The sequence below is a fragment of the Micromys minutus genome (assembly GCF_963924665.1).
Source record: "Micromys minutus genome assembly, chromosome: 1".
Taxonomy (NCBI): Eukaryota; Metazoa; Chordata; class Mammalia; order Rodentia; family Muridae; genus Micromys; species Micromys minutus.
The window spans coordinates 106,949,285-106,976,958 of NC_137969.1; the positions used below are offsets into that span (position 1 = coordinate 106,949,285).

At 44.8% G+C, this 27,674-nt stretch overlaps 1 protein-coding gene across 3 annotated transcripts in view; it reads right to left on the minus strand.

The window, feature by feature from the left end:
* Window positions 1-27,674, minus strand: part of CAP2 (cyclase associated actin cytoskeleton regulatory protein 2) — a 157,970-nt gene that overhangs the window by 37,556 nt on the left and 92,740 nt on the right. For all 3 annotated transcript variants that reach the window (XM_080915482.1, XM_080915483.1, XM_080915484.1), the window contains 2 exons: window positions 4,748-4,891; window positions 4,321-4,406 (listed from right to left, as the gene is read on the minus strand). In XM_080915482.1, the coding sequence (XP_080771608.1) occupies window positions 4,321-4,406; window positions 4,748-4,891 (230 nt within the window). The remainder of the gene's footprint in view (window positions 1-4,320; window positions 4,407-4,747; window positions 4,892-27,674) is intronic.

Below are 27,674 nucleotides of genomic sequence, written 5' to 3' on the forward strand. Positions count from 1 at the left end.
GCCTGGCTGTAGGATGTTGGTCATTGTAGGGTGGGCCTTCCAGTGTATAACGTAGCCCCACTTCTTGTCCCATTTCTACTTCCTGACCTGCCTAGATGTAAGCAATCTCTCACTGCCTAAACTGCCAAGCCAGCCCTATGGCCATGCCTTTCCAGCCAAGGTGTGGTGTTTCCCAGGTCAGGAGTTAAATAAACCTCTCCTGTCTTAGGTTCTACTCATCAGATCTTTGTCCTATTGATGAGGAAGGAACTCATGTAGGGATTGGACTCCTCCTGATCACTGTGTTTTCTTCTACAGCTTCAGATTTGTTGACTCTATGACTGGAATCTCTGAGTCTCTGCTTCCCTCTCATAATTAAAATCCCCTAAGTGAGTGTCACTTCCCAGATCTGTTTCATTAATGCCTTGTCACATAGGGTTTTTTGAGGCTCTCAGCAAATGCCCTGGGCAGAGGAAACAGTTCGCACATCAGCCATCAGAGGGGAAGGCTCACTTCAAAATAAATTAGTGCTTGTGTTTACACACATGCTCTACCTATGCACATGAGTCTCATCTGTGTGTGTGTGTGTGTGTGTACTCTCACACAGCACACAGACACAGCAATTCAAACGCAAGGGAGATCAGATTGTACCTATGACATAGCTTCCACTGAAAATTCTGGCAACCAATGAGGGCCAGTTCTGTACAGGCAAATGTGGTTTTTCTTTTAACCATTGAAGTATTATTTCAGCCTGGAGAAAGATCCAGAAAAAAAAAAAAAACTGCAAGAAGGAATAATTGCATGAAAATTTCTAACAATCAACCCAAACCAGATCTTTCTCTCTCTATAAATGTGTTTTTCTTTTAGCAGTATTATTTTGTCTTAAAGAAAGTTCCAGAAATAAAAAAAAAGACTATAGAAAAGAATAACTACATGTAGTTCTGCACCTGAAGTTAGTCTCTAGGAGAATAGCCGAGCAGGTTCCTAACAAGGGGGAACTGAGAACCTCCCTCCATTTTTACTGTCTCTGGAAGCTGTGATGCCACACCTTAGGCAAAGCTGAGACAACCAGCTCACTCTGCACATACAGAAAATGGAGCCACAGCCAGCAAAGCCAGGTGCATGGGAAGCACAGGACCAGAGTCCTTGGGCCACAGCCCTTCTGTTTCAACCACAGGAAGCCAGTCTTTCAACACTCTCTCCTACATATCTGCCACATGGGTAACGCAGAGGAGGCTCTGTGGGGAACTTGGGGGACCTACCCATGGATTCAATCATCAGTTCACCAGAATAAGGTGTTCAAGGGGGACTGGGTGAGCCCATCTACACCTCTGGTGACATTTCTCTGGCTTATATATCTGTTTTAGGCACTCTGCTGATGAAGCACAGGGTGATGCTGACTGGTGTTTTATATTTAACATGAATAGCTGAGATCAATTGGCAAAGGGTGAGCAGGGCTTCTTGGCATAATCTTATAATTACAGCTACAAAGGAGGCTGGGGCTGGAGGATCACACTGAAGACCTACCCAGACTACAGAGTAAGTGCAAGGATAGCCTGGGCAACTTGGTGAGAATGCCTCAAAATGAAGAGAAGGGAGGGCTAGGGGTGTAGTTTTGTGTGAATGTGTGTGTCTAGCACACAGGAGGTCCTGAGTTCAACTCCTATAACAAACAACCTCAAAGCAGGCAGAGACTGCACTTGTTCTGTACAGATGCAAGAAAGAGGGAAAGCACAGACCCTTTGGTGATGATACCACCTCAGGAGACTAGCGAGTGGATGCTTAGGGTTTAAGAAACAAGGAGCAACAAAAGGCGGGTATAGGTTTCTTCAGGGAAGGATGTTAAAATACTGTAAAATTAGTTGTTGGGATAAATACATAAAACAATAACTTATATTATGATTCCCTATACCTCATATATGAGATATATGTTCTTATATATTGACGAAATATTGATTTTAAAAATAGCTTGGTGTGGTGGCATATGCTTGCATTTCTAGCACCCAGTGGGCTGAGGCAGGAGGATCCTGAGTTTGAAGCTGGCCACTTGGCTCCATAGGGAGATCTTGTGTCAAAACAAGCAAACAGATAAACAGAAGAGAAAAAGAAAAAAAAAAATTCTTCTAGAAGACACCTCTGCCTCTCAAAAAAAAAAAAAAAAAAAAAAAAAAAAAAAAAAAATCCCTCTTTAAAAAAAGAAAAAGGAAATGCAAATTTTGAATGGTACCCTCTTAGTCAATAGGTTACATCATGGAATGTATTTGAATATGCTTGTAGGTTGCTGTCAAGGGGATTCATGATTGGACAGTAGAGAGTGGGGCGGGGACAAAGTTTGTGAGGTGGAAGGAGAAAGCAGGAGATTCAAGACAGAGGCGGCGGAGGAGGATGGTTCAGATCAAGGTGAACTAGATCGATTTTATCTTGTCTAGGTGGGCGGTTTATATCTTTATTGATTAGCAGTGAATTTATGGTTCGGATGTATTGTGGATTGAGAATTTAACATATAAGTCTAGTTGATAAATGATTATCTTGATTTTACCGAGCTGTGAAGGACAATGTGTGAAAGCAATGGCTGAGAGGCAGCTGGAGCGTGCAGATCCAGCTCTGTTACCCGCGTGGAGTGAGAATGTGCAGGGCCTCTGGAGCGAGATGTGTGGGTGCTAGGTGCGGTAACTAACCACCTAGAGGACTGTGTGGTAGAGAAATAGACCGGGTGCCGGGCTCCACACTGGAGCATCTTCCACAGAGTGAGCATTCCCACAGAGTGAGACCCCGTGGGACCGGTAGCAACAGAACCATTATTTTAATATTTAGTGCAACATATGCTATACAGTTTTCTATGTTCTATGTAAAGTATATCTTCTGGTTCTGATGTTTGGATCTGCATCAGTAAAGTCACTGAGATTATAATCCTGAAAATTCAGGTCCTCCAATTTCTGTCTGTATGAGTAATGGACTAGGGAGTAATGTCCGTAGGAGGCCTCAGACTTGTCAACTGATGGCCACTTTTGGTGATTCCACTTAAGAGCTCAGAGGGGGACCTACTAGAGGCCAGACAGTGGAAGACTGCTGCTCTGATTTTTGTCCCAATTCCTCCAGTAGTGGCCACATCACACTTAGCCAGCTGTGATCCTGAAGGGTGAGGGATCTTGGGACAATCTGTAAATAGCTTAAGAGACATTTTCTCTAGATACCTCCTCCTCTCCATATTTTTCTTCTAACCTCAGATTGGTCTTTCTAGGGTCCATTATCTGGGCTGTAGGACACAAGATCGCTCCATGCTGGTCCTCCAGACAAAACTGTCCTTGCAACAACAGCTGTCTGCCTTCCAGGTCCTGTTTCAACTCAGTTTCCGGTTTCACGCTCCCCTTTGCCTAGATCATTGTTTCCTTAGTCTCAGTTTTGGGCTCCTCCATTCCTTCTGTCTAGTCACTCACTACCTCTACTTTGATCAGTGGAAATTTCCACTGGGCTTGGTGGCACCTGGGAGAATAGCCATGAGTTCGAGGCCAGCAAAGGATACATCAAGGTCCAGTCTTTAAGTACAGAAATTCATAATGTAGAGACATGTGGTCAAATGGGGACAGCTTATTCACTGAAAGAAAACTGAGTCAGCTTTCTTTATAAAATGTGTGTGTCTGCCAGGAAGCTGAGTCCCCTCTCCATGTGGCTTTCCCTATGAAAGTAGGATTTTAAACATTCTTTAAATAAAAAGTTATAAGAAAATGAGAAGTTTTTATTTATGTTTGTGTGTGTGTCTCGCCTGTGTGAGTGCGTGTGGGGCCTGTAGGTATCTGCAGGGGACAGATGGGGGTGTTGACTCCCCTTGAGCTGAAGTTGTGGCTTGCATGATACAGTCCAAATCTGGCCCTCTGGAAGCTTGTAACCACTGAGCAATGTCTCCATTCCCTTATTTGGTTGTATTATTGCATTTATTCATTTGATTTGTGTGTGTATATGTGTTGGCATGCCCTCTGAGGTGTGCACATGGAAGTCACAGGACACCTGTGGGAGGTGATTCTCTCCTCTACTACTCGAGCTGAAGGAATTCTAACCAAGCCATCCAGGTGTGATGGCAAGAAGCTTGCTAAGCCATCTCTCAACAGCCTTTAAAAAATTTTTTTTTCAAGACAGGGTCTCCTGGGCAGAGCTCCCATTTCCTATGGAGCAAAAATGACCTTGAATTCCTGAGCCTTCTCTTTCTGACTCCCATAGGTTTCCAGCTCAGAGACGGGCTTTTAATCCCAAGGTTACTCACTGTACCCATGAAGAGTCTAGTGGCCAAGTCTATTAAGCTTTAGGAGTAAATGTCTGATGAATGGAAAGGAGGGGAGTACATACCTGTGCTTGTGGTCCTTCAGAACCCTGTTAGTGTAAAAGGTGGCTGCGTCGTTCATCTCCTTGACATAAGGACCAGGTTTGGGGGACTGAGAAAACAGGACCATCACCCAAGCATAGAAGGAAAAAAAATTAGGATAAGAAAGAGAACACCTCGAAGGAGCTGAAGAGAAGCAAAGAACGGTGGGTGAGAGTTGGAGGCAGTGGCTGTTTTAAAAGCTGAAGAAACACATTCCTAGCTCAGAGTAGAAAGCACGTGGCTTAAGCACAGAGCTTGGCTTATACAGGGTAAGAGAAAGCTGAAGCATCCACCCTGGAAGGAGCTTTCCTTCAGTGGACCAGACTATGGATGGAGGAGCATGAAGGTGGCCCTGGAAGTTCCTGAAAATGTGGGGAGCAGGGCTTGTGGCATTCCGTCACTGTAACTCACCACGGCTATCCACCCCAGGGCGGCGATGCTCTCGCTGACTGCCGAGAGGTGGTTGAACATGTTGCTCCCCCGGTTTCTCTCACGGAAAGTCTGTATTTCTTGAATCTTTTCTGATATGGGTCTCAGAAGGACAGTAACTTCATTCTGTAGGCAAAGGTTGGATTGATTACTGTGGATAAACAGAAGTCTCTGGGCACACTGCCCTGAGAGGACCACACAGAGATTGCCATAGCCCAGAGGTCTGAGAGGAACAAGTGGCCATCTTATGGGCTGGGCATATCTTATTCTGTCAAATCTTTCTCTGATTCATCCCTTTGTCTGCTGTTCAATTAGGCACCATTTTCTACCATGTTTCTTCTGCAAATTTTACCTTTATTGTTTAGGATAAAGCCATATATTAAGGGCGTGTCTGTATTCCAGCCAGAGGGATTAAAAATGTGTGCTTAGGGTAAGCCACACCACGACTAGAATCATGTTTTCCCAGTAAGTAACATAATCTTGGGGTTCACAGTGCGATCAAATATCCTGCAACACCAGTGGGCTCAGCCTCAGCCCCTTTGCTATGTGGATAAAGACAGTCTTCTGTATCTCTGGGAACTACTGTTGTGGGTTCAACCAACTGTGGACTGAGAATGACACAGTAAACAGTTTGGGCGACAGAAAGACCTGTATTAAAGCAGGAATAGCAGAACTAGCAATAACAACCAAGCTGGAGGTGACGGCTTATTCTTGTAACCCCAGCTGAGGGAGGCTGAGGCAGGAGATTTTCTGAGAACCTGAGCTATCAAGTGAGACCCTAACTCAAAATAACAATAAAGGCAGACATGGTGTGGTCACTTACACCTCTAAGCCCAGCACTTAGGAGACAACCGCAGGAGAATTGTTTCCAATCTGAGGCCAGCCTTGGCTAGAGGGTAAAATCCTGTTTCTATCATTCTCCCAAATCATCATGAGTTAACAATTTATCGTATTGTATAGGCTTAGTCTGATTTGATTTTCTACATGGTCCTCAGCTCATGTGTGGTCATATTCACTTCTGATTAACTCACCAAATGATTCCCTTAGTTACATTAAAATGATGTTCAAATGTATGTGAGCAGATTTCCAAGGTACCACAGGGCCACAGCACCATGGCTGCTTTGAAGCCCTCACCTCTGCCTCGAGTGCTCTCTGCTTTCTCTAAGTGTTGAGGAGCCAGATACTGTAGGATAATGTGCAGGTGAGGGCTGGTACTAGTTAGGTCAAGGTGATACATGATTGGATGGTAGAGAGTGGGGCGGGGACAAAGTTCTGGTAAGGCAGGAGAGGAGAAGCAGCAGAATCAAGGGAGCAGGAGAAGGAGGTAGGTGTGGGAAGGAGCTGGAAGCCAACATAGTGGTGGATGTAAATATTCTCTGCACATAAATACAGGTTGCTATGAGTATTTTGGTGTGTTCATTAATGTGTTGACTTAATTGACTTAAAAAAAAGTGTAGTGGCAGAAGGCCTGTCATGGAATTGGGATGTGTGTGCCAGGCATGCCAGGCATGGTGACAGCTGCCTAGGGGACAGCTGGGAAGGGGAGAGCAAGAGACCAGATGCACAACTCCTCGCTGGAGTAGCTTCCCCCACGTGCCATGTGGCCCTAAAGGTGCAGGCACTCGTGCAGGATACAAAGCTATACATTTTTACTTTTATCGAAACAGATACAAAGTTGGAGCTGTGTGCACGCCTGGAGTAGCAAATAGCAAAGGTCCTGCTTTTTAGGGGCAGTTGAAATGCTTCCAGCAGAGTTCTACTCAATCTTGTTGGCAGGATAGAAAATGGAAAAGTTCCTTACAACTCCTTCCTTCCTTCCTTCCTTCCTTCCTTCCTTCCTTCCTTCCTTCTTCCTTCCTTCCTTCCTTCCTCCCCCCCTCCCTTACGTTTCCTTTCTTTAAAGCAACTTTTCAGAGCAATGGTTTCAAACCCGATTAAACACTAGAACCATCTACCATGTCCCAATGACACCATACTCATTTACTTGGTCTTGGGGAGGCCTGGGCAAGAGTAGGAAAACTGGGTGATCTCTCCAGGCGATCACAGTCTCTGCTGCAGAGGTGTGTCACATGTCAAAGGACAGTCCTTTCTGACAGGGGCAGCAGACCATTGGGAATGAGATTATGCTCAGCTACGGTGGCTCCTGCGGTCTACTTCTGATGATAAGCCACTTGATATGTCTCCTAAGCGAGATGCTCTATGTAGGGGCTTTGGAGTGAGAAAGACCTTGTTTGACATATGCCCTCTGCCACTTAGCATCTGTGGGGCCTTGAGCTTCAGCTTTTATTGTTGTTTTGAGTCAGGGTTTCACTCGATAGCTCAGGTTCTCGGAAAACCACTTCAACTGATCTTTGGTTTCATAGGGCACAAATAAAAGGTAACAACTCCTCCAGCCTCTAGGTTATAGGAGATGGTACATTTTAAACCTCTGGCTCTTGGAAGGTACACAATAATTGTGAGTGGTGGTTATGACAATCACATACTAGCTCACACCAGATGTTAGTTGTAATCCTTGTTGCTGTGATTAAATACTTGACAAGAAGCAACTTAAGGGAGGAAGGCTCACAGGAACTACCTTTGTAGACAAGACTAGCTGCAAACTCATAGAAATCCTCCTGCCTCCATCTCTCGGTGACTGGGATTGCAGGTGTACACCATCATCTCAGGTTTGGAACTTTAATACTTCGAAAGCAAGTATTTCTCTCTCCAGGGACTTTTCTCAGTCCAGATTCAATTACTAGATCAAAGGGGGTAATGCTGGTTCTCCCAAAGGCCAGAGATGTTCACTTGGGGCAAACCCATACAAAAGCTTCCTGCTTAGCTCTCAGCACTTGGCTAAATCATAATATGTTTGGTGAAATGACATCTTTGAGAAAGGCCAGGGTATCTGAATTGCTGGTGGGATCTGGCTTCTTGCTCCAAGAAGAGAAAGGGCCAGAAACTGTATATTTACAACATTGGAGAGATTTATAAGACCAACTTTGTTTATCTCTAACATCCCAAGAACAAACTCTGAAGTCTGAGGAGATGCAGAATTCTGGAAGATATTTTACAGTGGTTATCTGATGAGACCATCATAAATATCAAGAAAGTTGCCTTTTGCCTTAATTTGGCAATTGTGTGAAGAATTTTCATCAGTTAAAAATGTTGAGAGAAGAACAACTCTCTTTCCACCAACGCTAACAAACACGTCAGCCTTCCCTCTGTGCCAGTGGATGTGAGTGTGCTGTAAAGTGGTTTATCACCTCCAGTTCATCCTGAGCGTCCACAGCTGGATGAAGGAATACCAGTGTGATTTCCATCACAGCTTAGTGTACAGATGTCAGTGGAAAGGCAGGGTAGAAGGACCTTAGACATCCTTCTACCTGCTTAAGTATTAGCCATCTGTTAGGAATACTCAGCAAATACAGCACGAATTGCATTGATGTCAGCTAAGCTTACGAAAGTGCTTCCCACTAGAGAGAGGAATTGTGTGTGTGCATGTGTGTATGTTGATAGGAATTGAACCCAGAGCCTTGCACAAACTAGGCAACCAGCCTACCACCTGAGTTGAATCCTTAGTGAGGAGATGATTTAAAAGGCATCCTATATTATTATTATTATTATTATTATTATTGTTATTATTATTATTATTGGTGTGTTTGCATAGGTGGTATGTATGCATGTCTATGCATGTTGGAGTATGTGGGAATGAGTGTGTAGGTGCATGCTTATGTGCATGTATGGAGGCCTGAAATCGAGGTGTCTTCCTCAGTTGCACCCCCACTTTATCAACGCAGGATCTCTCATGTAACTCAGAGCTCACCAGTTCTGGCAAGTGTAGCCCTGCCTTGTCCCAGAGCCCTTGGTCTTGGCTTTGTGAATATTGAGACTACAGACAGTCATTAAGCCTGCCCAGATTTTGATGTGGGTCCTGGGGATCCAAAATCTGGTCCTTATCCTTGGCTAGCAAGTGGGCAAGTATTTTATTCACTGAGCCATTTTCTGAGCCCTGTGTCCTGGATTTTTTGTGTGTCTGCTTTCTTAAGAGTCTAACAGTGGTGGTCTCAGCACCCAGCTGTTAGGAGTTGGAGATCACTCTGTAAAGCGCTGCGCAGGCTTGGGGCTGAGGGGTCGGCTCGGCTCTCCAGCATCCACATTTTAAACAAGTTGTGTATGGCTGCACCTGCTTATAATTCAGTGTTGGGAGGCAGTGGGAAGAGGGATGGAAAAGAGAGAGGATGGTGCCCAGCCATTGACTAACCGGTCTCAGCAGTCAGTGAACCCCAGGTCCACTGAGAGACCTTGTCTCAAACAGTAAGTAATCGAGGAAGACACTCTTCATTTTACACTCTCTCTCTCTCTCTCTCTCTCTCTCTCTCTCTCTCTCTCTCTCTCTCTCACACACACACACACACACACACAGCAGCTAGTGTATTTCAGAACAACTTCAATTTTTTTTTTCCAAAAGAAAACAACCAAACCCTATATTTCCTTTGTGTTTCAGTTTTTAAGACAATTTCCTGAAAGGAAATACATTTTCAAGCTGTGAAGACAAGCCCCCAAATCTTTTCTGTCCCAGATATCTGTACAGTAGAGATGGTCGTAAGGGAAGAAGAAGCAGGCCGAGTATTCAGCAAACGTTTCCAAGGCTGCCCTAGCCGGACTGTGCTTGGGAGCGTAGCTCAGGCTTGTGTCTTTATGGACCTTGCAATGACTCTGAACTTGAAGAACGGGGTTCTGCTATCAGTTTTACCTCCACTTAGCTCCAGAAGGAACTGGACTGTTTTTCAGAAAGTCAAATGGAAGAGTTTCATCTGTAAGCTTTAGATCAAGTTTACCCAAAAAAGGCAAAGGGCAGAGCAGCAATGAAACTGGCCAGTTATTTCTAGAACTAGAGGTTCTTTAAAAAGTAAAATAAAATTGCATTTTTTTATTATACTAGTTTTGTGTGACCTTCAAAAGACGGTGGGAGTTGGTGCTCTTCTTCCCCTGGAGATCAAACTCAGGCCACCAGGCTTGGTGGCAGGGTCTTTTCCCTCTGAGCCATCTCACCAGCATTCGGAACACAGGATCTTTTTAAAAATAACTCATCTTTTATTGTTAGTGTATGTGTGTGAGGTTATGTGCTATGTACATGCAGAATTCTGCAGGGCAGAAGAGGGCATCAGATTCTCTGGAACTAGAGTTACAGTTACGGGCCTCCATGTAGGTGCTGGGAGTTGAATGCAGGTCCTCTGGAAGAAGAGCTAGTGTTCTTAAACTATCTCTCCAGACCCTAGAATGCAGGGTTCTTGCATAGTTTAATGTCGACTAGAAAATGGTTTTAGTCATTTTGTAAAAAGATATCTTTTTCTGATCATGAAATTAATGATTTGCCCGTTGGGATCACTGGGAAATACGGATGAGAAAGACACAAGCAAATAGAGAAGATTCCAATTCCACCATGGAGAAGATCTCTGTATGTGGAAGCATTAGACATGTGTTCAAAAATAAAAATAATTGTCTTTAAAACAATGGCTGCTCAGTTTGATAGGATTCCTTGCCCTGGAGAATAAGGAATGTCTCCACACCATGTACTAGAGGGCATCATTAACTGCTTTTAGTGGGTTACAGAAACAAGACTAAATGAAAACCAAGTCGGGAGGTGGGATGTATTGGGGAAATGTGGGGCAAGTTGAAGGAGAAAGATGGAGACATTCTGATTTCACTGTGTGCATGTATACAATCTGCAAGAATAAAGGAAACAATTATTAAAAAGATTCTAAGAGCTGGAGGACTGGGGAGCTTGCTGTGAGATTGTCTCTTCGTAACATCAGAAACTACATCCATAAAATCTCACCCGCATGAGCAAACATTGGACAGACATGAGTTGAACAAGGATGACCCCAATGGACATGCTACACCAGATAGGGAAGAGGCCTCAAGCCTACTCGAGCAAAGCTGGGAAGGGAGGGGTGGTTCTCCCCAGGGAAGGGAGAGGTAGCTCTCTCCAGGGAAGGGAGGGGTGGTCCTCCCCAGGGGAGGGAGGGGTGGTTCTCCCCAGGGAAGGGAGGGGTGGTCCTCCCCAGGGAAGGGCACAGCAATTGTTTAGTGTTTAAAGTTCAGCCCTGAAAACACACATATAAGTAACATTATATGGACCAAATGGGTCATATTTAGGAATATATATGTATATACATGTATGTATATGCATGCAATGATAGTGAAAAGTAGATGCCATGAATTTGAAGGGGGAGGAGTAGTATTTTGGAGGGTTTGGAGGGAAGAAAGAAAAAGGAGAAATGTAATATATTATAATTTCAAAAAATTTTTTAAAAGAATGATTTTTTTAAAGAGTTGAATTCAAGTCATTCAATCAAACCAGCATGTACATTAACAAACAAAACCCATTGGTGAATACACTTTTAGTTAAATTATATTGGACAACTTTCTGTTCCTGTGACAAAATGATTGAGGGGGAAAAGCTTAAAAAGAAGGACGATCTATTTGGCTCAGAATTTCAGAGGTTCAAGTCCACTGCTAGCTGGCTCCACCGCCTTTGATGCAAGTCAGAGTTCCACTGGGGAGGTTGGGTGGGAAGACATATTACAACCAACACCTTAGGGTATTGGGGAAGCTTTAATCCTGAAAATAACAAGACAAAGACCTGTTTGAGCCAAATTTGAAGCAAGCTTTAATTCAATACTGTCTAACATGATGGGCTCTGAGCAGGTTCATTTTTGGGTTCTTAGAAAATAGAGATGAGTCACATTTTGCAGACGCTTAAGACAAGGCAAAACCATAAGGGCCATTGTATTTCCGATTAGGTCCAATCCGAGGCAAGCGAGCATCCTGATGTATTTCCGGCCTGAGTACTTCCTTCCTACCTGTGATCAAGTACATCCGTACAGTTGGGTCAAACAAACTTGTTTAGGGGAGTGAAAACATAAGCAATGCCTTCAGCATTTCAGGAAGTATCAGTCCTCGGGCAAGCGGGGCTACCTTAGTTTGGTGCCGGGGGTAGAGAGGCAACTTCCCAATACACCCTTCCCTGGCATGCTCCAATGACCTACTTCTTGTAACTCCGCCCACTTCAGGAGGTTTCTCTCACCTCCCTCAGTACCAGCAGCAAGGGATCAAGTGTTTAACACGTGAACCTTTTGTGAGATATTGTAGAACAAACGGTCACAGAGGTACTGTGAGAACTCAGTCGTTTCAGACAAGGTGGCAAGGTGACGGCTTAGGAAATGAAGCAAAATTTGGAGGCTGGGGGTGTAGTTTGTTGGACGGAGGGCTTGCGTGTTCCTCTGGGCATAGTAGCATGCAGGTATAGGCATGATGGCGGGGGCCTGTAATTGCAGTATTTGGGAGGAAGAGGCTGGAGGATAAGAAGTTCAAGGTTGCGCTGGAGAGATGGCTCAAGAGTTAAGAGTGTGTTCTGCTCTTGCAGAGGACCTGAGTTCAGCTTCCGGCACACACATCAAGTGTCTCACAACCTCCTATGACTCCTGGGAATCTGACATCTCTAGTGCCTATGAGCGGCTACATTCATGTGCAGTGCCCCCTGTCATATTCATACACATATACATATCCACAACCTAACAACTAACTAAATAAAACAGCAACTCTTTTCTTGTTGAGAGGTCTCATTTCCAGTCTCAGATCAGCCTAGAAGTTACCTTTGTAGCCCAGGCTAGCCTCAAACTTGTAGTCCTACCTCAGTTTCCCAAGTATTGGGATTATTGGCATGAGCTGCCAAGCCTGACTCAAAATTTGAACTTTGTATATGTGTGCATATGTTGATGTAGGTACATCCATGGGTGCTGTAAGAACCAACATTAGTGTTAGAGGAGTTTTATGTTTTCACTCCCCAATCACGTTTGTTTGACCCATCCGCATCTGCACTGGACGTGCTTGGTTACATGTGGGCGGGAGATATGTGGACAGAAAATACATCAGACATTCTCTCACTCCTGATTGGCTGTAGGCAGTGCTCCCCGTCCTTCCACAGGCAGGAAATATGTCAGGTTATATGTTTGCACCTGATTGGACCTGATGGGAAATACAGTGACCGTGTGAGTTTGCCTTTTTAAGCCTCTGCAAGGCTGATTGTTCGCCTTTTTCTGGGAACCCAGAAATGGATCTGGCCAGTATTTAAATAAAGCTTGCTTCAAAATTGGGCTTAAAATGGTGGTAGTGCTCTTATTCTCAACTGGTGGGATTAACAGTGCATGTGTGTGTATGAATTCATTTGTGTGTGCAAGGATTCACGTGCATCTGTGTGCATGTGGAGGTGAGAGGTCAGTCTTGTGTCTCATTCTTCAAGAGCCTTCCACCATTTTTTTTTTTTTTTTTTTTTTTTTTTTTTTTTTTTTGAGAGAGAGAGAGAGAGAGAGAGAATCTCTCATTGGCTGGAACTTGCTGAGTAGATGAGGTTGGTTGGCTGGCCAGGATCCCAGGGATGCTCTTGTCTCTGCCCAGAGCGAGCACTGGAATCTCAAGCAGGTGCTACCATGCCCAGCTTCTTCACATAGGTTATGGGGAATCGATAAAACTCAAATCTTCAGGCTTGTGTGGCAAGGCCTTTATCCACTGAGCTACCTCCCCAAACCCATGGACCTTTTAGTGATTGGATTAAACTACATTTAAATCACTGGAAAATTTATAGTAAGCTACATTTATTAGCAAACAGTACCAAGTATCAACTATTAGCGCTTTGGCTTTTACTAATATTTAGTTATTTTCTGCGTACCACAACTGTACCCGATATTGTAATTGCCATTACATCAAGCAACAACACATTTCTTGGGATTTAAAAGGTACAGTTTGCAGGAGCACTAAGCCCTGGGTGCGATTCTGTTTCTGGAGCAGAGTCAGCATTGGTAATGCCTCGTGCTCCATCCCCAGCACTGCATACACATTTCACAACCCCAGTACTGGGTAGGTGGAGGCAGAACCACAGGTTCAGGGTTATCATCAACTACATAGTTGAGGTCAGCCTGTGCTACTTGAGCCCTTGACTCAAAGCAGCAAAAGAAAACAAAACGAAACCACCAAGGATCCCAAAGACTTCCCCACTAGGAGAGTCTCTGCCGGTGGCCAAGTGATTCTGTAGGCTTGCGACCCCACCTTTCAGACTCAGGGCGTTTTAACTTTCCCTCTTTCTTTTGGATGCTAGCCCAAGACTGCTGGTACTCTGGGCTTTTCCCACTCTTTCTCAATGACTCCCTCCGTCCCTCATGGCTGACCTCATGATGATTAACTCAAATGACCTGCCTTCTCTTTCTTCTCCATTCTCTCCTCCTGCTGCCAGCCACCAAGATTTAGTTTTCCTGCCCTGGGGTTTTTCTTTTCAACTCTATTAAGATTGTCCTCCAGCATCTCTTTGAAAAACAAAAGGTTAAAGGTTTAGGTTTAGACTTAGTCTACCCGGAGCCACCATACGAGGTTCCATTGTCCTGATGCCCAAGAGAGATTTGTTTTTGTTTTTAAAAAGATATAATATTAAAAAATGTTTGTGTGTATTTGTGTGTGCATGGGTTTATGTGCACACACTATCTGTGCGCAGCCAGAGGGTGTTGGACCCTCTGGAATTGGAGTTACAGGCAGTTACTGAGAATTGAACCCAAGTCCTCTACAAAAGCAGCAAGCACTCTTACCGGCTCGGCCGAGCCACATTGCCAGCTCCCCAGGAGAAGCTTGTAACACCCACACTCTTGTACCTAATTGCTCCACAAAAAAGCTCTAATGGTTCATTCTGTCCATCAGCAAATTTTATTTCAGTAACAGCTTTTGCTTCGGTTTTACAAAGCAACTTAATCAGCCATCAAAAATAAAAAGCATAGGGTATGATGGTAACAGGGTTACATGAGGTCATCCCTCAATGGCTTTTGGAGAAGAGCAGCTGGAAATGAGAGGTCAGGGGCCAGCAACAAAGCACTATTTGGAAATAAGACCTTGGGGCTGACATTGAAGTTTGATGTCGACTCGTTCTATTTTTCTTACCGTGATTGAACTTTTGGTTACAAATTGGCATTTTCAATGTGCAATATTTTTTATGACAGTGTTCTGCAATTTCTCTGTCAGCCTTCTGAGGTTTGGTGGCTCATTATTCTCATCTCAGTGCTTAGAAGACGGAGGCAGGAGGATCACAAGTTAAAGGCTAGCCTTACCTACATAGTTATTTTCAGGGCTAGCCTTAGTTACTCTGTGATTTACTTTGTGTAGGTACATGAGATCCTGACTCAGAACAAAAACAAAAAGCCAAAAAGGAGAACAAACAAACAAACAAAAAACAAAACAAAAACAAAAATGACCAACGGAACCAAAGAAATGAAAGTAAATGACCTGTGCACAGTTCTACTGATGTAACAGGTCGGCTATAATTTTCATAAAGTGCTCAACGCCAGAAAATTTTCAGATAGGTAGGGATCTGATAGAAATAAGCAAGTTCAGTGGTTAGGTAAATATTGAACACAGTGACCCACAGTGGTTGGGTCCCCACTATATCTCCTGAGTCCTAAAACAACAGTGAGAGTCAGAGGTTAATCAACACCCCCCCCCAAAACCAAAATCCAAAAACCCCAACACAGAGCCTTTATGTTAGCTGGTTCTTCAGATTAAGACTTTTGAAATGTGATTATATTTCCATCAGAATCTATATAGTTCCTATCAGAGCAGAATCCTAGGGCTATTAGATCTTGGGCTGTTCTGGTTGACACAGTGACTTCAGTGTGTGCATAAAGGTGACTAGAGTCAAGAAGAACAGGGACCCCACCCCAGGGTGCTGGCTAACGAGACCATAAGACACACATGGAAGCTGGTGACTCTCTCCAACACTGGGACTTGACAAAATGGGACCTTGGCAAAGGCTGGGCTCATGGCAGAGACATGGCATGAATAGATTATTTGGGATCCAAGAAGAAAGCAGGGCGCTCGTAGTTAGCAATGATAAATAAGGATATTCAGATTCAGTGTTGCGAGAACACAGAAGGAGGGAATGAACTTAAAAATGAAAACTTAACCTGGTTATACAGCATGAACCCGAAAGAACAGACGGGAGGCCGAGAAGACGCTCACCCTCCATCTCATTATTCTTTCGATTTATTGGCTTGGTAGAGCTGGGAGAACAGCAACTGCTATGCTCTCTGGGACATGCCATCTGGATGCCGACAGGGATGGACTTCTAGAATCACCTAGACTTTTACTTTATGAGGTTGCGCACACAAAAGCTGAGAGGCACCAGGGCTTTCCTCGGGACTTTGCCACCTGGAGAAAAGCGCTAAAGCGATTTCAGTTTGCCAGCTTTATAAAGCCAAAGGAAGCATAGAGCAGTCACAAATGAGGTCTTCCGATGAGGAGAATTATGATACTTAGGACGGGCATCTAGTTTTGCCGATATCTGATGAGTTCTGGCTGCACGCCACACATCAAGTGATGGCTTGCCCACCCATTGCCTTTACTTTCTAATGATAACACCTCAGCTTAAATTACCTAGTAGGAGTCTCAGAACACCCGGAGGGCTAGATCAACCATGGTCTGACCTAGCCATCAATCCCTGGTGTCTGTCATCCTTCATCAGAAATCATCACGCGGTTCCACTGTTTTTCTCCAGGATAGAACACCAGCCTTATAAACAATCGGAGCATCCTGGTCCACGGAACCTGGAGGAGGGACTCTGGGTGTAATGCCTGTGTCTTGATTCTCAGTCCATCTCATGTGAGGCTGCTAAAGCTTATCTCTTTGCTTCACTTGTGTCTGTCCATGGAATTTAATTCCTCCTCCTGCTTCCCTCCAGTGCTCTAAGGACCATGTTTCTATGGAACAGAGCTACTGGAGTCTGTGGGTGGCTACGGGAGCCACAGAGATCTGTCAGCTGCTCACCCTGTTTTTTTGCTCATCCGCCTCCTCTCTGGGTATTTTCTGTCATTACCATGGAGATGCCTTTAGGGAATTTAATGAGGTTAAAGAAGCCTCCCACCCTACCACCCTCCCCTACACACAGAGTGGCCGCAGGGTTATTTTCTTTGAATTGTTATGTTTTTAGCCACAAGCAAAATAGTTTCAGTGACTTTTGACTTATGAACATTAGTCAGAATTTTTTGAAAAGAAAAACCCCATCAATTCCAAATATCCGAGTATTTTTCCATCTGGCACGTGGGATATATTTTTATAGTTTTATATGAAATTAAGGTGATTAAAGTGGTTGTACATAAACAGCCTCTGATGGTTTTGATTGACATCTATCTTCTTTTTTGGAGACTGTTTTCAAGAGCTCTCTCATCATGTGGGCTGAAGGCAGAGCCTTTTTCTTTGTGTTATGAGTCTGTCCTCTCCTCCCATCTCTGTTGTCATTGTTTGGCAAGACCTCCCTGTGCTAATTCCAGCCATCCTCAGCAGTGGCAGCATCATTTCCTTCCCTCTTTCATTTAGAATGTTCTTTGTTCTTGCTTCACCTTATCACCCAGTCTTGTGTGTGTGTGTGTGTGTGTGTGTGTGTGTGTGTGTGTGTAAGGATTGATTATGAAGAAACAACAGCATAGAACTGTAGCATTCTTTGTCCCTATAGAGCAAACTGACAGCCAATAGATAATAGTTCAGAGCTGGGGTGCTTTAATTGTAGTTATCAATTTGATGAGTTCTAGACCCTCTTAGAGGATATGCCTCTGGGCATATCTGTGGGTATTTATTAAGTTAGCTGGGGTATAAAGACCTGCCCACTGTGGGTGGTACCATCCCCTAGGATAGGATCTCTGACTGTGTGAAAAGGAGAGAGTGAGCTCAGTGTAACCATTCTTTGCTGTTTGCTTCATGACTGTGGGTGGAATGTGACCAGGTGCTGTTACGCCCCGCTGCTGTGATTTCCTTCTTGTGATGGTCTGTAACCTCCACTGTGAGCCAGAATAAACACTTCATCTCTAAAGTTGTTTTTGCCAGGGCATTTTACCACAGCAAAAGAAAAGCAGTAAGACAGGTCTCTGTGGAAAAAAATTCAAGAAGAACTGGCTGGTTAAAATCCCGTGCTTGTCTGAATTTATGGTTACATTATTCCATAGGTCACATGACTCAAAAATCTGTGTATATGTTTAAAGATCTCTCTCTCTCTGTGTGCGTGCGTGTGTGTGTGTGTGTGTGTGTGTGTGTGTGTGTAGTATATGAATGCATATGTTTGTGTGTGTGTACATGTGTTCATGTACACACAGAGGCCAGGGGTTGATATTCATCTTCCTACATTGAGTTCCACCTTGTACTTTGATGCAGAGCCCATCACTGAGCCTGGATGCCACTGAATCAGCTAGAGTGGCTGGCAAGTGAGCTCCTGAAAGCTGCCTGCATCCACCGTCCCCCGTGATGGGGTTACAGGTGTGGGCCATCACTCCTAGGTGAGAGGGTGCTGGGGATCCAGGCTCAGGTGCTCATGATTGTACAACAGGCACTTGATAAATTGGGTCATCTCTCCAGACTGACTATTAAAGGTTTTTTTTAGCATATATTAATTATGCATAAGATAGGTTTCACTATGACATCATATATATGGCATATTTTGATTATACTCTTCCTCCCTTACCCTTTCTCATCCCTCTCCTCTACTTGCTGCTGCCCCTTTATCTTACCAAATAACAAACTCTGTTTTAATTAGCTTTAACCGTTGGTCACCTTGACATAGTTTAGAGTCAATGAAGGGACTGCTCAGAACAGATTGTCTGTGGGCATACCTATGAGGGATTCCTTTTATTGTTAATTGATGTAGGTGGACCCAGCCCACTATAGGAGGCACCATTCCCTTGGAAGGTAGTCTTGGACTGTAGGAGAAATCCAGCTAAGCATGGGCCTGTGAGTAGGCTAGTAAGCAGCATTTTGCCATGGCTTCTGTGTCAAGTTTCTGCCATGACATCTCTCAATGATAGATTATAACCTGGAAGTGTGAGACAAATAATAGAGCGTTTCCCAGGTGCTTTTGGTCAGAGTCTTTTATCACAGCAACAGAATAATAGCAGGACAGACTCCCCAGTCCCTGTGGCAGTTACTCGGTGTGGCCCACCCATACACCTCTAGAGAGTTCTGTCATTTGTTACCATTTGTCTCTTAGCTTACTCAAGTGCCCTGTGTGTGAGACCAGGGGCCAGTCAAATTGAATCACGATATTAACCATTGCAGAGGGAGGCAGACAGTCACAGTAACTCAATTATATACAGCATGTGAGGTGTTAAAAGTCACGGTGTGTGTGTGTGTGTGTGTGTGTGTGTGTGTGTGTGTGTGTGTGCCTAAGTGGTGCAGTGATAAGTTCAGAAATATATGTGGGGGTTGGGGTGGGGGTGGGGTGAGTGGAGCTCAGTTCACAGAGTGCTGGCCTAGCTTACAGGGAGCCTCTGGGTTCCCTACGAGGTTCTGCAAAAACTGGGTGTAATGGTGCTGAAATTCCAGCACTCAGAAGGTGGAGGCAGGAGGATCAGAAGTTCAAGGTCATTTCTAGTTATATAATGAATCAGAAGGCAGCCTGGCCTATGTGAAAGCCTACAGAGGCCTGGAGAGGAGAGGAGGGGATGATAGGGGAGGTAAGAGAAGCATGGGGGAGGTGGGAGAAATGCATGGGGAGAGAGCGGAGAGGGGAGGGGGAGCTGGGGAGTGGGAAGAGGGGGAGCAGGTGGGAGGGAATGGGAGGAGAAGGGAACTGGAATGAGGGGAGAGGAGGTGAGGAGAGGGGAACGGATGGGGAGGGAGGAGAGGAGTAGAGAGAGAGTCAGGGAGACAGGGAGAGAAGGGAGAGAGGAAAGTGGTGGTGGTGGGAGGGAGGATTCAGTTGTTTAAAATAGGATGGATTTCAGCTTACTTCGAGGATATGAAACTGGCCACATGGATGCCTGTGGACAGAGCTTCCGGTCAGAGGAAATAGCCACTGTGGAATAGCAAAGAAGTAGTGTGGCTGGCATGAAATTGGGGAGGAAGTGGCAGTGGGGAAGTGTGAGGTCTGTGACACAGGCAGGGAGCAGGGCGTGGGATTGGGGGGGGGGATCTGTGAACTGTTGAAAGAAGTCTGGCTTTCATTCGGAACGAAAGGGAATCCCCAGAGTTTCCAGCGGAACGACACCGGTGACTTTCTCTCCTGAGAATCATCTGCACGAAGTCTCAAGACCAGAGTGTGGGGGCGAGGGCCGCCGTAGGACCATCTCAGAGATCACTGCAACTCTTGGGGCCCGAGTGAGCCCAGTGGAGCGCTAAGCAGCAGGGTCCACCTCGGACCCAGAGTAAATGAGCTAGGGAGAGCCACTCATCGCTCTGACTAAGCAACAAGGAAGATGGAGGTTTTGCAGAAGGATGAGATCACGCCATCTACCCTAACCAGAATCATATTGGACAAAATATCTGTATACACTGTGGACCAGTCAAGTTGAGATGCCAAGTTCATCATAGCAAAAGAGCAATACCCATAATAAGTAAGCTATTTATCACGTTAGATGCTAGACATGGAGGCGCAATTCGCTAATATTCGCAGTGGGCGTCAGTATCTTCAGTGTCCCCTTTATCCCACTTTACTCCACTCAAACCCCTTCTAGTCTTTGGTATTATTACTTTATATGTTTATACATCTCCATTTTATGTTTGAGAATACACTCCCACCACTTTTACCTCCCAACGTTTTGTGTCCATTAAGAGAAAAAAACCTACCGAGTCCACTTTGTGTTAGTTGTATGCGCGTGGGTATAGACCACGGGCAGGAACCTGGACAGTGTACCAAGAGCCACATCACTGAGGAAACTTGACCCCACATCCCCAGCAGCCATCAGTCACCTCCTTAGCCTGGGGTGGGACTCCGCGATCCCCTCCTCAGTCAGGGTTGGCACCATTTTGGTGGCTTGATCCATGCAAATTCTCTGCACACAGTCCCCGGAGCTGGGAGTTCATGTGTGCCGTTGTCAGGTCTGGCAAACCTTGTTTGGCTGTAGATGTTCCCTTCCTTTGTCCCCCCGTCTTCTGTGATGATCCCTGTGTCTTGTGGGGAAGGGATGTGGTACAGATGTCCCATGTAAAGCTAGACACTCTACAGTCTCCTATTTTCTGTAGGACTCGGAGTTTACCATCATCTGCTGCGAGGAGAAGCTTCTCTGATGAAGGCCTTTGCTTGGGCACATCTTGAATTTTCAATTCAGTACATCCCAGGCACAAATCATCCTATGTTCCTCCCTCCATTCAACAGAGTCCCACTGTTACTATATTCCGAGTATATATACTATATACTGTACTAACTATTCCAGTGCTTACTACAACTCAGGTTCATGCTATTGCAACAGACGTATAAGTGGCTCCATGTTACTATGGTCACTGTATTTTAGCTCCATTCTAGGATGCTACAGTATATAAACTTCCTGTTCCTCACCCTTGGGCACCATCCATCATGGATAGGTTCTGTGACACTTCTCTCCTGGCTCTGTATTGTTCTCAGTCACCCCGTCTGGTTAGCGGCAAAAGTCTGTGAGATCAGTAGCCTGAGTTTATAGGTACAGTGTGTGGCTGCTGGTAAATTTATTGTTATTAGATCCCCAAACTGGCCAGCTGACACGGAGATTACATCTTTGAACTTGGCTTCAGATGCACTGTTTGTTAGGTACTTGAGGCTAGGGAGAGAGGCACGGTGTTGAAGATGGTTGGCTTGCTGAGCAGCAGCTTGGGATACATCTTGCATTTTTATAGCAAACACAGTGTCCCGTAGCAGATGACAAGATGGACGGATGAATGAGTAGAAGCGAATGCCTCTGCTGGGCATAAAATGAAGCTCCTAGAAAGTCTGATGTTATCTAGGGGGCAGAGGTCAAACGCAGCCATCACAGAAAACCCAGTTTCCTCTCCCAGCAGCTAAATCAACCGCATGTTGCTTCCTGGTAAGTGGGACTTTGTGCCCTCTTCTTGTCAGTGGTGGGGAGGGTCCAGGAGGAGTTGGGAGAGGAGAAGATGATCAAAATAGATTGTATTAAAAAAAAAAAACCCAACAACCTGTCTAAAGAAGGCAGCACTTCATTTCGATGCACATTTTTAGAATACACAAGTGTTTTGGTTTCATTTCTATTGCTGTGATGAGATAGATACCCCAGAGGACCTGTGACTTGGCAGGTCATGGGCCCGAGAGGATAACCTATTACTATTACTCCACTAAATGGTATCAGCATTAAACCAACTCCCAATGCCTCATTATTGTATCCACAGAGGAGTGCTCCTCTCGGCCCTCACCAGAGAAACCTATTTCGCTGTAGATGCTGATTAACACAGAGACCCATGGCTGCGAACGGTGCACAGAAGAGATCAGGGAGTTGCTCTACCCTAAATGGGATGTGCAAGTGCTTGGTCACAGCCAACCAGGAAGCTGTGACGGGGTCACAGGTTTGCAGTTACACACATAATCACAGAAAAGGACACAGCTCCAGATAAGACAGGCAGAGGTAAGTGTGTTAGCAACTCCAGTGCAAGATGCTTTTGCACGAAGCTGGGGACAGGGTTTTTTTTTTTTTTTTTTTTTTTTGAAATATCAAATAGCATATGGTCAGGTTCAGAAAGAGAAGGCATGTCACACACCTTCAGTTAATTGGCACCGTAGTTGTTGGGGGGGTATTTTCACATAAAGCAGCATTAAGTCAGACCAGATAAATATCATACTCTTTTCTTATTTATAAATTCTAGATTTTATAATAGATGTGTAAACCACATATATAGATGGAGTCTGGGTTCGGAGCTCTTGGGGAGAGGAGACTATTGAGAGTGTAGTGGGGGAGGGAGAGGAAGGTATATGGTAAAGGTACCTGAAATGGCCCAAGAACACAGAAAGAAACAGATCCTCCTCCCCCTTCCCAGCTTAGTCTCACTCCTGTTGCTGTGATAAAAATATCCTGGCAGAAGCAATTTAAGGGGAAAACAAACTTTACAGAAAAGGAAGGATTAGGATCCCAGGTGCAACCTGTCACTGTGGTAAAGTTGAGGCAGAAGATACCTGAAGCAACTTGATACTAATGCAGTCATGGGAGCTCAATCCTTCCTTTCCATTGTACCCAGTGCAGGGCCTCGCCCATGAAATGACACTGAACATATCCAGGGTGGGTCTGTCCACCTCAATGAATCCAACTAAAAAAAAAAAATCCTTCACAGGCTTGCCCACTGGCCAACCCATTTGAGACAAGTCCTTATTGAGAGTCCCTACTCAGGGTAGACTGGGTGAAGTCAACAACTAAAACCATCACGCCCAGCACTAGGCACAATAACATATGGTAGGGGGAAAAGTTGATAGTTACTATTCATAATTACCTGGAAAGGGCCTTTCTATGGAGTCCAGGCTGGACTCGAACCTGTGGTCCTCCTGCATCAACCTCCTGAGTGCTGGGGTTAGAGGATGCACCACCATGTTTAGCTGCCTACATGGATACGATGTACTGAGTGTATTGACATTTGAGCAGGACATGATGCCAGGTCACCTCAGCCTGTCTTGGGTTTGAATCTGAGCTGAGACAGTGATATGCATATGGCAGAATGGATATACAGCTGCAGACGGTCCATGTTCCTGGTCCTCTTCGTCCCTGGACATCTAGAGGTACATACAGTCAGAGGCCAAGAGTGTTAGCTCAACGTGCAAACTGCAACAGAACTAAGGCAAATCAGGGATATCTAGAGATGTTACACCACAATCAACACTGCTACCCTCACAGGAAGGTATTCAGTCTCAAAGCAATTTTGTAGTTGACTACTGTTCTCACTGTCTCCCAGCAGGGGAAACTAAGGTGTGGGCAGATTTACCATTTCCTTCCTTCCTTCCTTCTCTCCCTACCCATTTTCCTTCCATCTGCTGGGATCAAATCCAGGGTCATTCGAGGCAAAGACTCGACAGTAGATGTTGAGCTACATCCTAGCCTGACATTTCATTTTAAAGATTGATTGACCTATAATACACATATTTTCCACAAACAGCAGAAAACTCATCAAAACACTATGCACCATCACATTGACTACAGTTCTCATCTTCCTGCCTCTGAGTTCCACACACAAGAATGTGACAGTCGTCATGGTGCTCTCTGGTTGGGCCATAGAGTGTGGGAAAGTGTGTATGTGTGTGTGTGTGTGGGGGGGAGATAATGGTCTAGAGGGAGAGTCAGACAGGACATCTCAAATGGGCACCACATATTCATTCTTAAGGATGAGAAGGAATCTGAGGGGGTAAAAGTTTTCCAGGCTGAGAGGATCACAGTCACTTCTGAAATGGCAAGAACTGAGAAGCCTCTGGAGATTGAGGGATGAGGCTCTTAAACTAGACAGGAATGTAATTTTGGGGATTGCTGCTTGTGTTATCAGGAACTATGGAGTCACCCAGAAGCCCTGTGTGGGTGGGTTAGAAGTTTAGGGTAACCTAACTGAGCAAGAAGGAGACATTCAGGGACAGTTCCAAGTCAGAGGCAAAGACCAGTTAAAGAGGTTTGACTGAGAAATGTATGCTTATGTTAAGGTGATACATGGTTGGACAGTAGAGAGGTAGGTCGAGAAAGGGGCTAGGAAAGCAGAGGAGGAGGAGGAGGGAGGCAAAGATTCATGGAGAGAGAAGATAGAAGCCAATGTGTATGTTTCTCTCGGCATATCTCTAGCTTGATGAGGCTGTTATAATTATTTCTAAGTGTTTCTATGGGTCTAATTTATCTCATATAGATGGGTAGTCTATGTCTTTGTCCATTGGTTGTAAACTTATTGTGTAGAAGGTTTGTGGATTGGGAATTTAACATATAAACCTGTTTGATAAGTTAATGGATGTGGAGTCATGTTTGTACTGGGCAGTGGAGGAAAGGAGTGAAAACGATGTGCTGGGTGGTTGTATCCATCAGGGACAAAAGCAACAAGTGGTGGAGTGAACTGTGCCTGAGTTCTTAGAGGCACCATGGAGCACCAAGTTAGAAATCCCCAAAGTGTCATATAGCCCCCTGGGTGACAGCACTAGCTCAGGATAAAAGGTTTTTACTTTTTAATATTTACTACAACAGAGGAAGGCAAAGACAAAGATAAGGGGGAGAAGGGATACACCTGGGAGGAAGAGACATATGTATGTGTGTGCCTATATGTCTGTGCCCATTTGCCAGCCAGAGATTACTTAGTCATTTCCTGCCTTGTTTCTTCATTTCTTTCTCTCTCTCTCCCTCTCTCCCTAACCCCCCCCTCTCTCTGTGTGTGTGGTATAGGTAGATGCATGTTTCCATATGTAAGTACACATGTGCTTGTGTGGAGACCAGAGGTTGGGGTATGTATCAGAAGCAGCGTAGCTAGATTCTATAGCAGTTCCTTTTCATTTTTGGAGACACCTCCATATGATTCTATGGTGGCTGCAACAGTTGACACTCCCCACCAGCAGTGACTTTCATTTCTTCACAGTCCTACCTCATACCTGAATCTTAATGGGCATGGTGGTCAGTTAGGCCTTTGGATTTCGGGTGTGAGGAGAGTTTCAGCTCCTCCATCTCTCGGATCTCAGGGATGGTTTTTGATTGCTTGGTAAGGAACATGAGGAGTGTTTTTATGATGTCTTTCATCATACTTAAATGTAAACATGTTATCTGTGCTTGTTATTGAAAGTATTCAAATTGAACCATTCAACTGGGTCCTGTGTAGATTGTCTTGAAGCTGTTTGTATTTTAATGTTAATTCCACTTCCTCCAGAAGGGCTGCCCAGTCTAGGTGACTTCATCTGAACCTTCCCATTTTAATTAGTAAAATAAAGGAAAGCCAGTGACTGCACGGGCAAGGGAGGTGGAGAGAGGAGAGGTCTAAGAGGTCAGGCAGAAGTGGTGGAGGTCCTGGCAAGATGGAGTTTCCCAAGGACCAGCTAGACCCAGGTGATATTAATTGGCATTAAATAGCTATGAACATTAAGGATTTTCTAGGTCTAGTACCTCATATAGAAAGGCAGTTTGTATCATTGTCTATTTGAAGTAATCTTGTTGTATAGAGGTTTTGTGGATTGAGAGTTGAATATATAAACTTGTATGAAAAGCTATCAGGCTATAGAGTTGTATGTATGTGGGATTTGGGGGTAGAGAAACACCCCAGGACAGAGGCAGAGAACAGGTGGTAGAAAACCACCAGGGAAGGGAGTTGCTCGAACAAGTTAGGCTGGCGGCAGCTTGGATGGGGTGCCAGAGGTGTGCCAGGCTTCGTATCAGTGTTGGGCCTGAGGAGTGAGACCTCAGGACCTGTAAAGAGATAAGTATTTATTATATTTTTTAATATTTACTGCAACAGTCCTGTTGCTTTGTGAGGTTCTTCTAGTGTCTTGGCTCTTAGAACACAGCTGGCTACACGCATAGAAAGAAAACTGCGTATGAGGAACTTTCAGATTTTAGAACTTGAATGCCAAGTGTCCATTGCTAACACATTGAATGAGCAGCAGCGAGTACAGTTTGTCTTTCCCCATGCCCTTGCCTCTGGGGCCTGCCATGGACCACAGGAACATGAAGTTTTGACCTCATCTCCCTCCTTCTTCCCTCCCCACCCCTCCTTGGACCCTGCCTTTGAAGGCTCTTTGAAGTATCTGTTTTCTGACAATGAAGGAAAAAGACCATTCAGAATACAGAAAGGGGGGTCAGTGGGAAGGCCTGGCTGGCACGTCCACGGTCCTTTTGAGATGACTTTACTCATAATTACTAAACAATTTCATTATCAATGAGCCCTTCCTTATCCATGGTCAGTGACCAGTGTCTGAGAGCAAGAGGGGCTCACAGGGGAGCAAGATGAGTGTGTGAGAAGTTGGCATCCATTCCACAGCCAGGAGTTCCATCACGGGTGCAAGGAGGGTGAGGTTCAGTCAGTGCACCTACTGTGTTCCTGGTTCTCAGAACCAGCTCTCTTGTGCTGGTGTGTCATCAGTGCTGGTGACCTTTCTCATCCTTGTGACCAAATACAAGAATCGTTGTAATGGAGGAAGAAACTATTTTGGGTTTAGTTTGAGGACATACAGCTCCTCATGGGTAGGAAAAGCATAATTGTGAGAGGGTGGGGAACTTGGCTAATTGGCCACAGTCGGGAAGCAGAGGGAGGACAGAAATGGAGTAAATCTGGGCTGTAGGGCCTCAAGGCCTACCCCATTGCTACTCAGGTACCTAGCAAGGCTCTCCCTCTTAAAGTTCTACAATAAACCAAAACAATACCATTAGCTGTTCAGATGCACGCGCCTGCCTAATTCAAGCTACCGCAGTGACCAAGGCCGGCTAGGGAAAGTGGGTGGCATGTGTAACCAGATGCCCATGTTCTAGGCTAGAAAAATAAAAAGCCCCCCCCATCACTGTCAGTCTCTGGGCTCATACTGTAATTAAATATCTGTGGACTTTGATTGCTATCTGTCTATGAAGTATAACACCACCACCTAGCATGATGCTACCTAATGCTCTTATGGGCGATAAGAGAATTTTGAGCTCTCTGTTCTTCATTAATATTCACATAAGATGCCATCAGCATTTCTATCAGGAGTGGGGTAGGGGTTGAGGGAGGCAAAAAGCCCTCCCCAGGACTGAGAATCTGTTACTATTTTTGTTTTCCACTTGGCTCTCTCTTAGATGGGTATAGAGAAAAATTGGACAATACTATCTGAGTTTTGCATTTTGGATTAATTTCAGAGGCTGTCCATAGTATAGTCATAAAGAATGATCTCCAAAGACAGAAGGGGGAAATGACATCTTTGGTTGGGGTCAGTGTGTGGTTAAAGACCCAACGAGGGACGTGAATCCTAAGACAGTGGCACAATGCACTTGCCATCTGTAATCAAAATGTCACCAGGTGTCTCAGGCAGGTGCTAACCACTCTAAATGTTGTTTTCTCAATGGGGTTCTTATGGTAGACACTTTTTTCTCAGTCCTGTGTGCTTTACTTGCATGGACTCAATACCACACCAACACTGCCTCCCGAATCCACACAGTACGTAATCTCAGGACCATTTGTA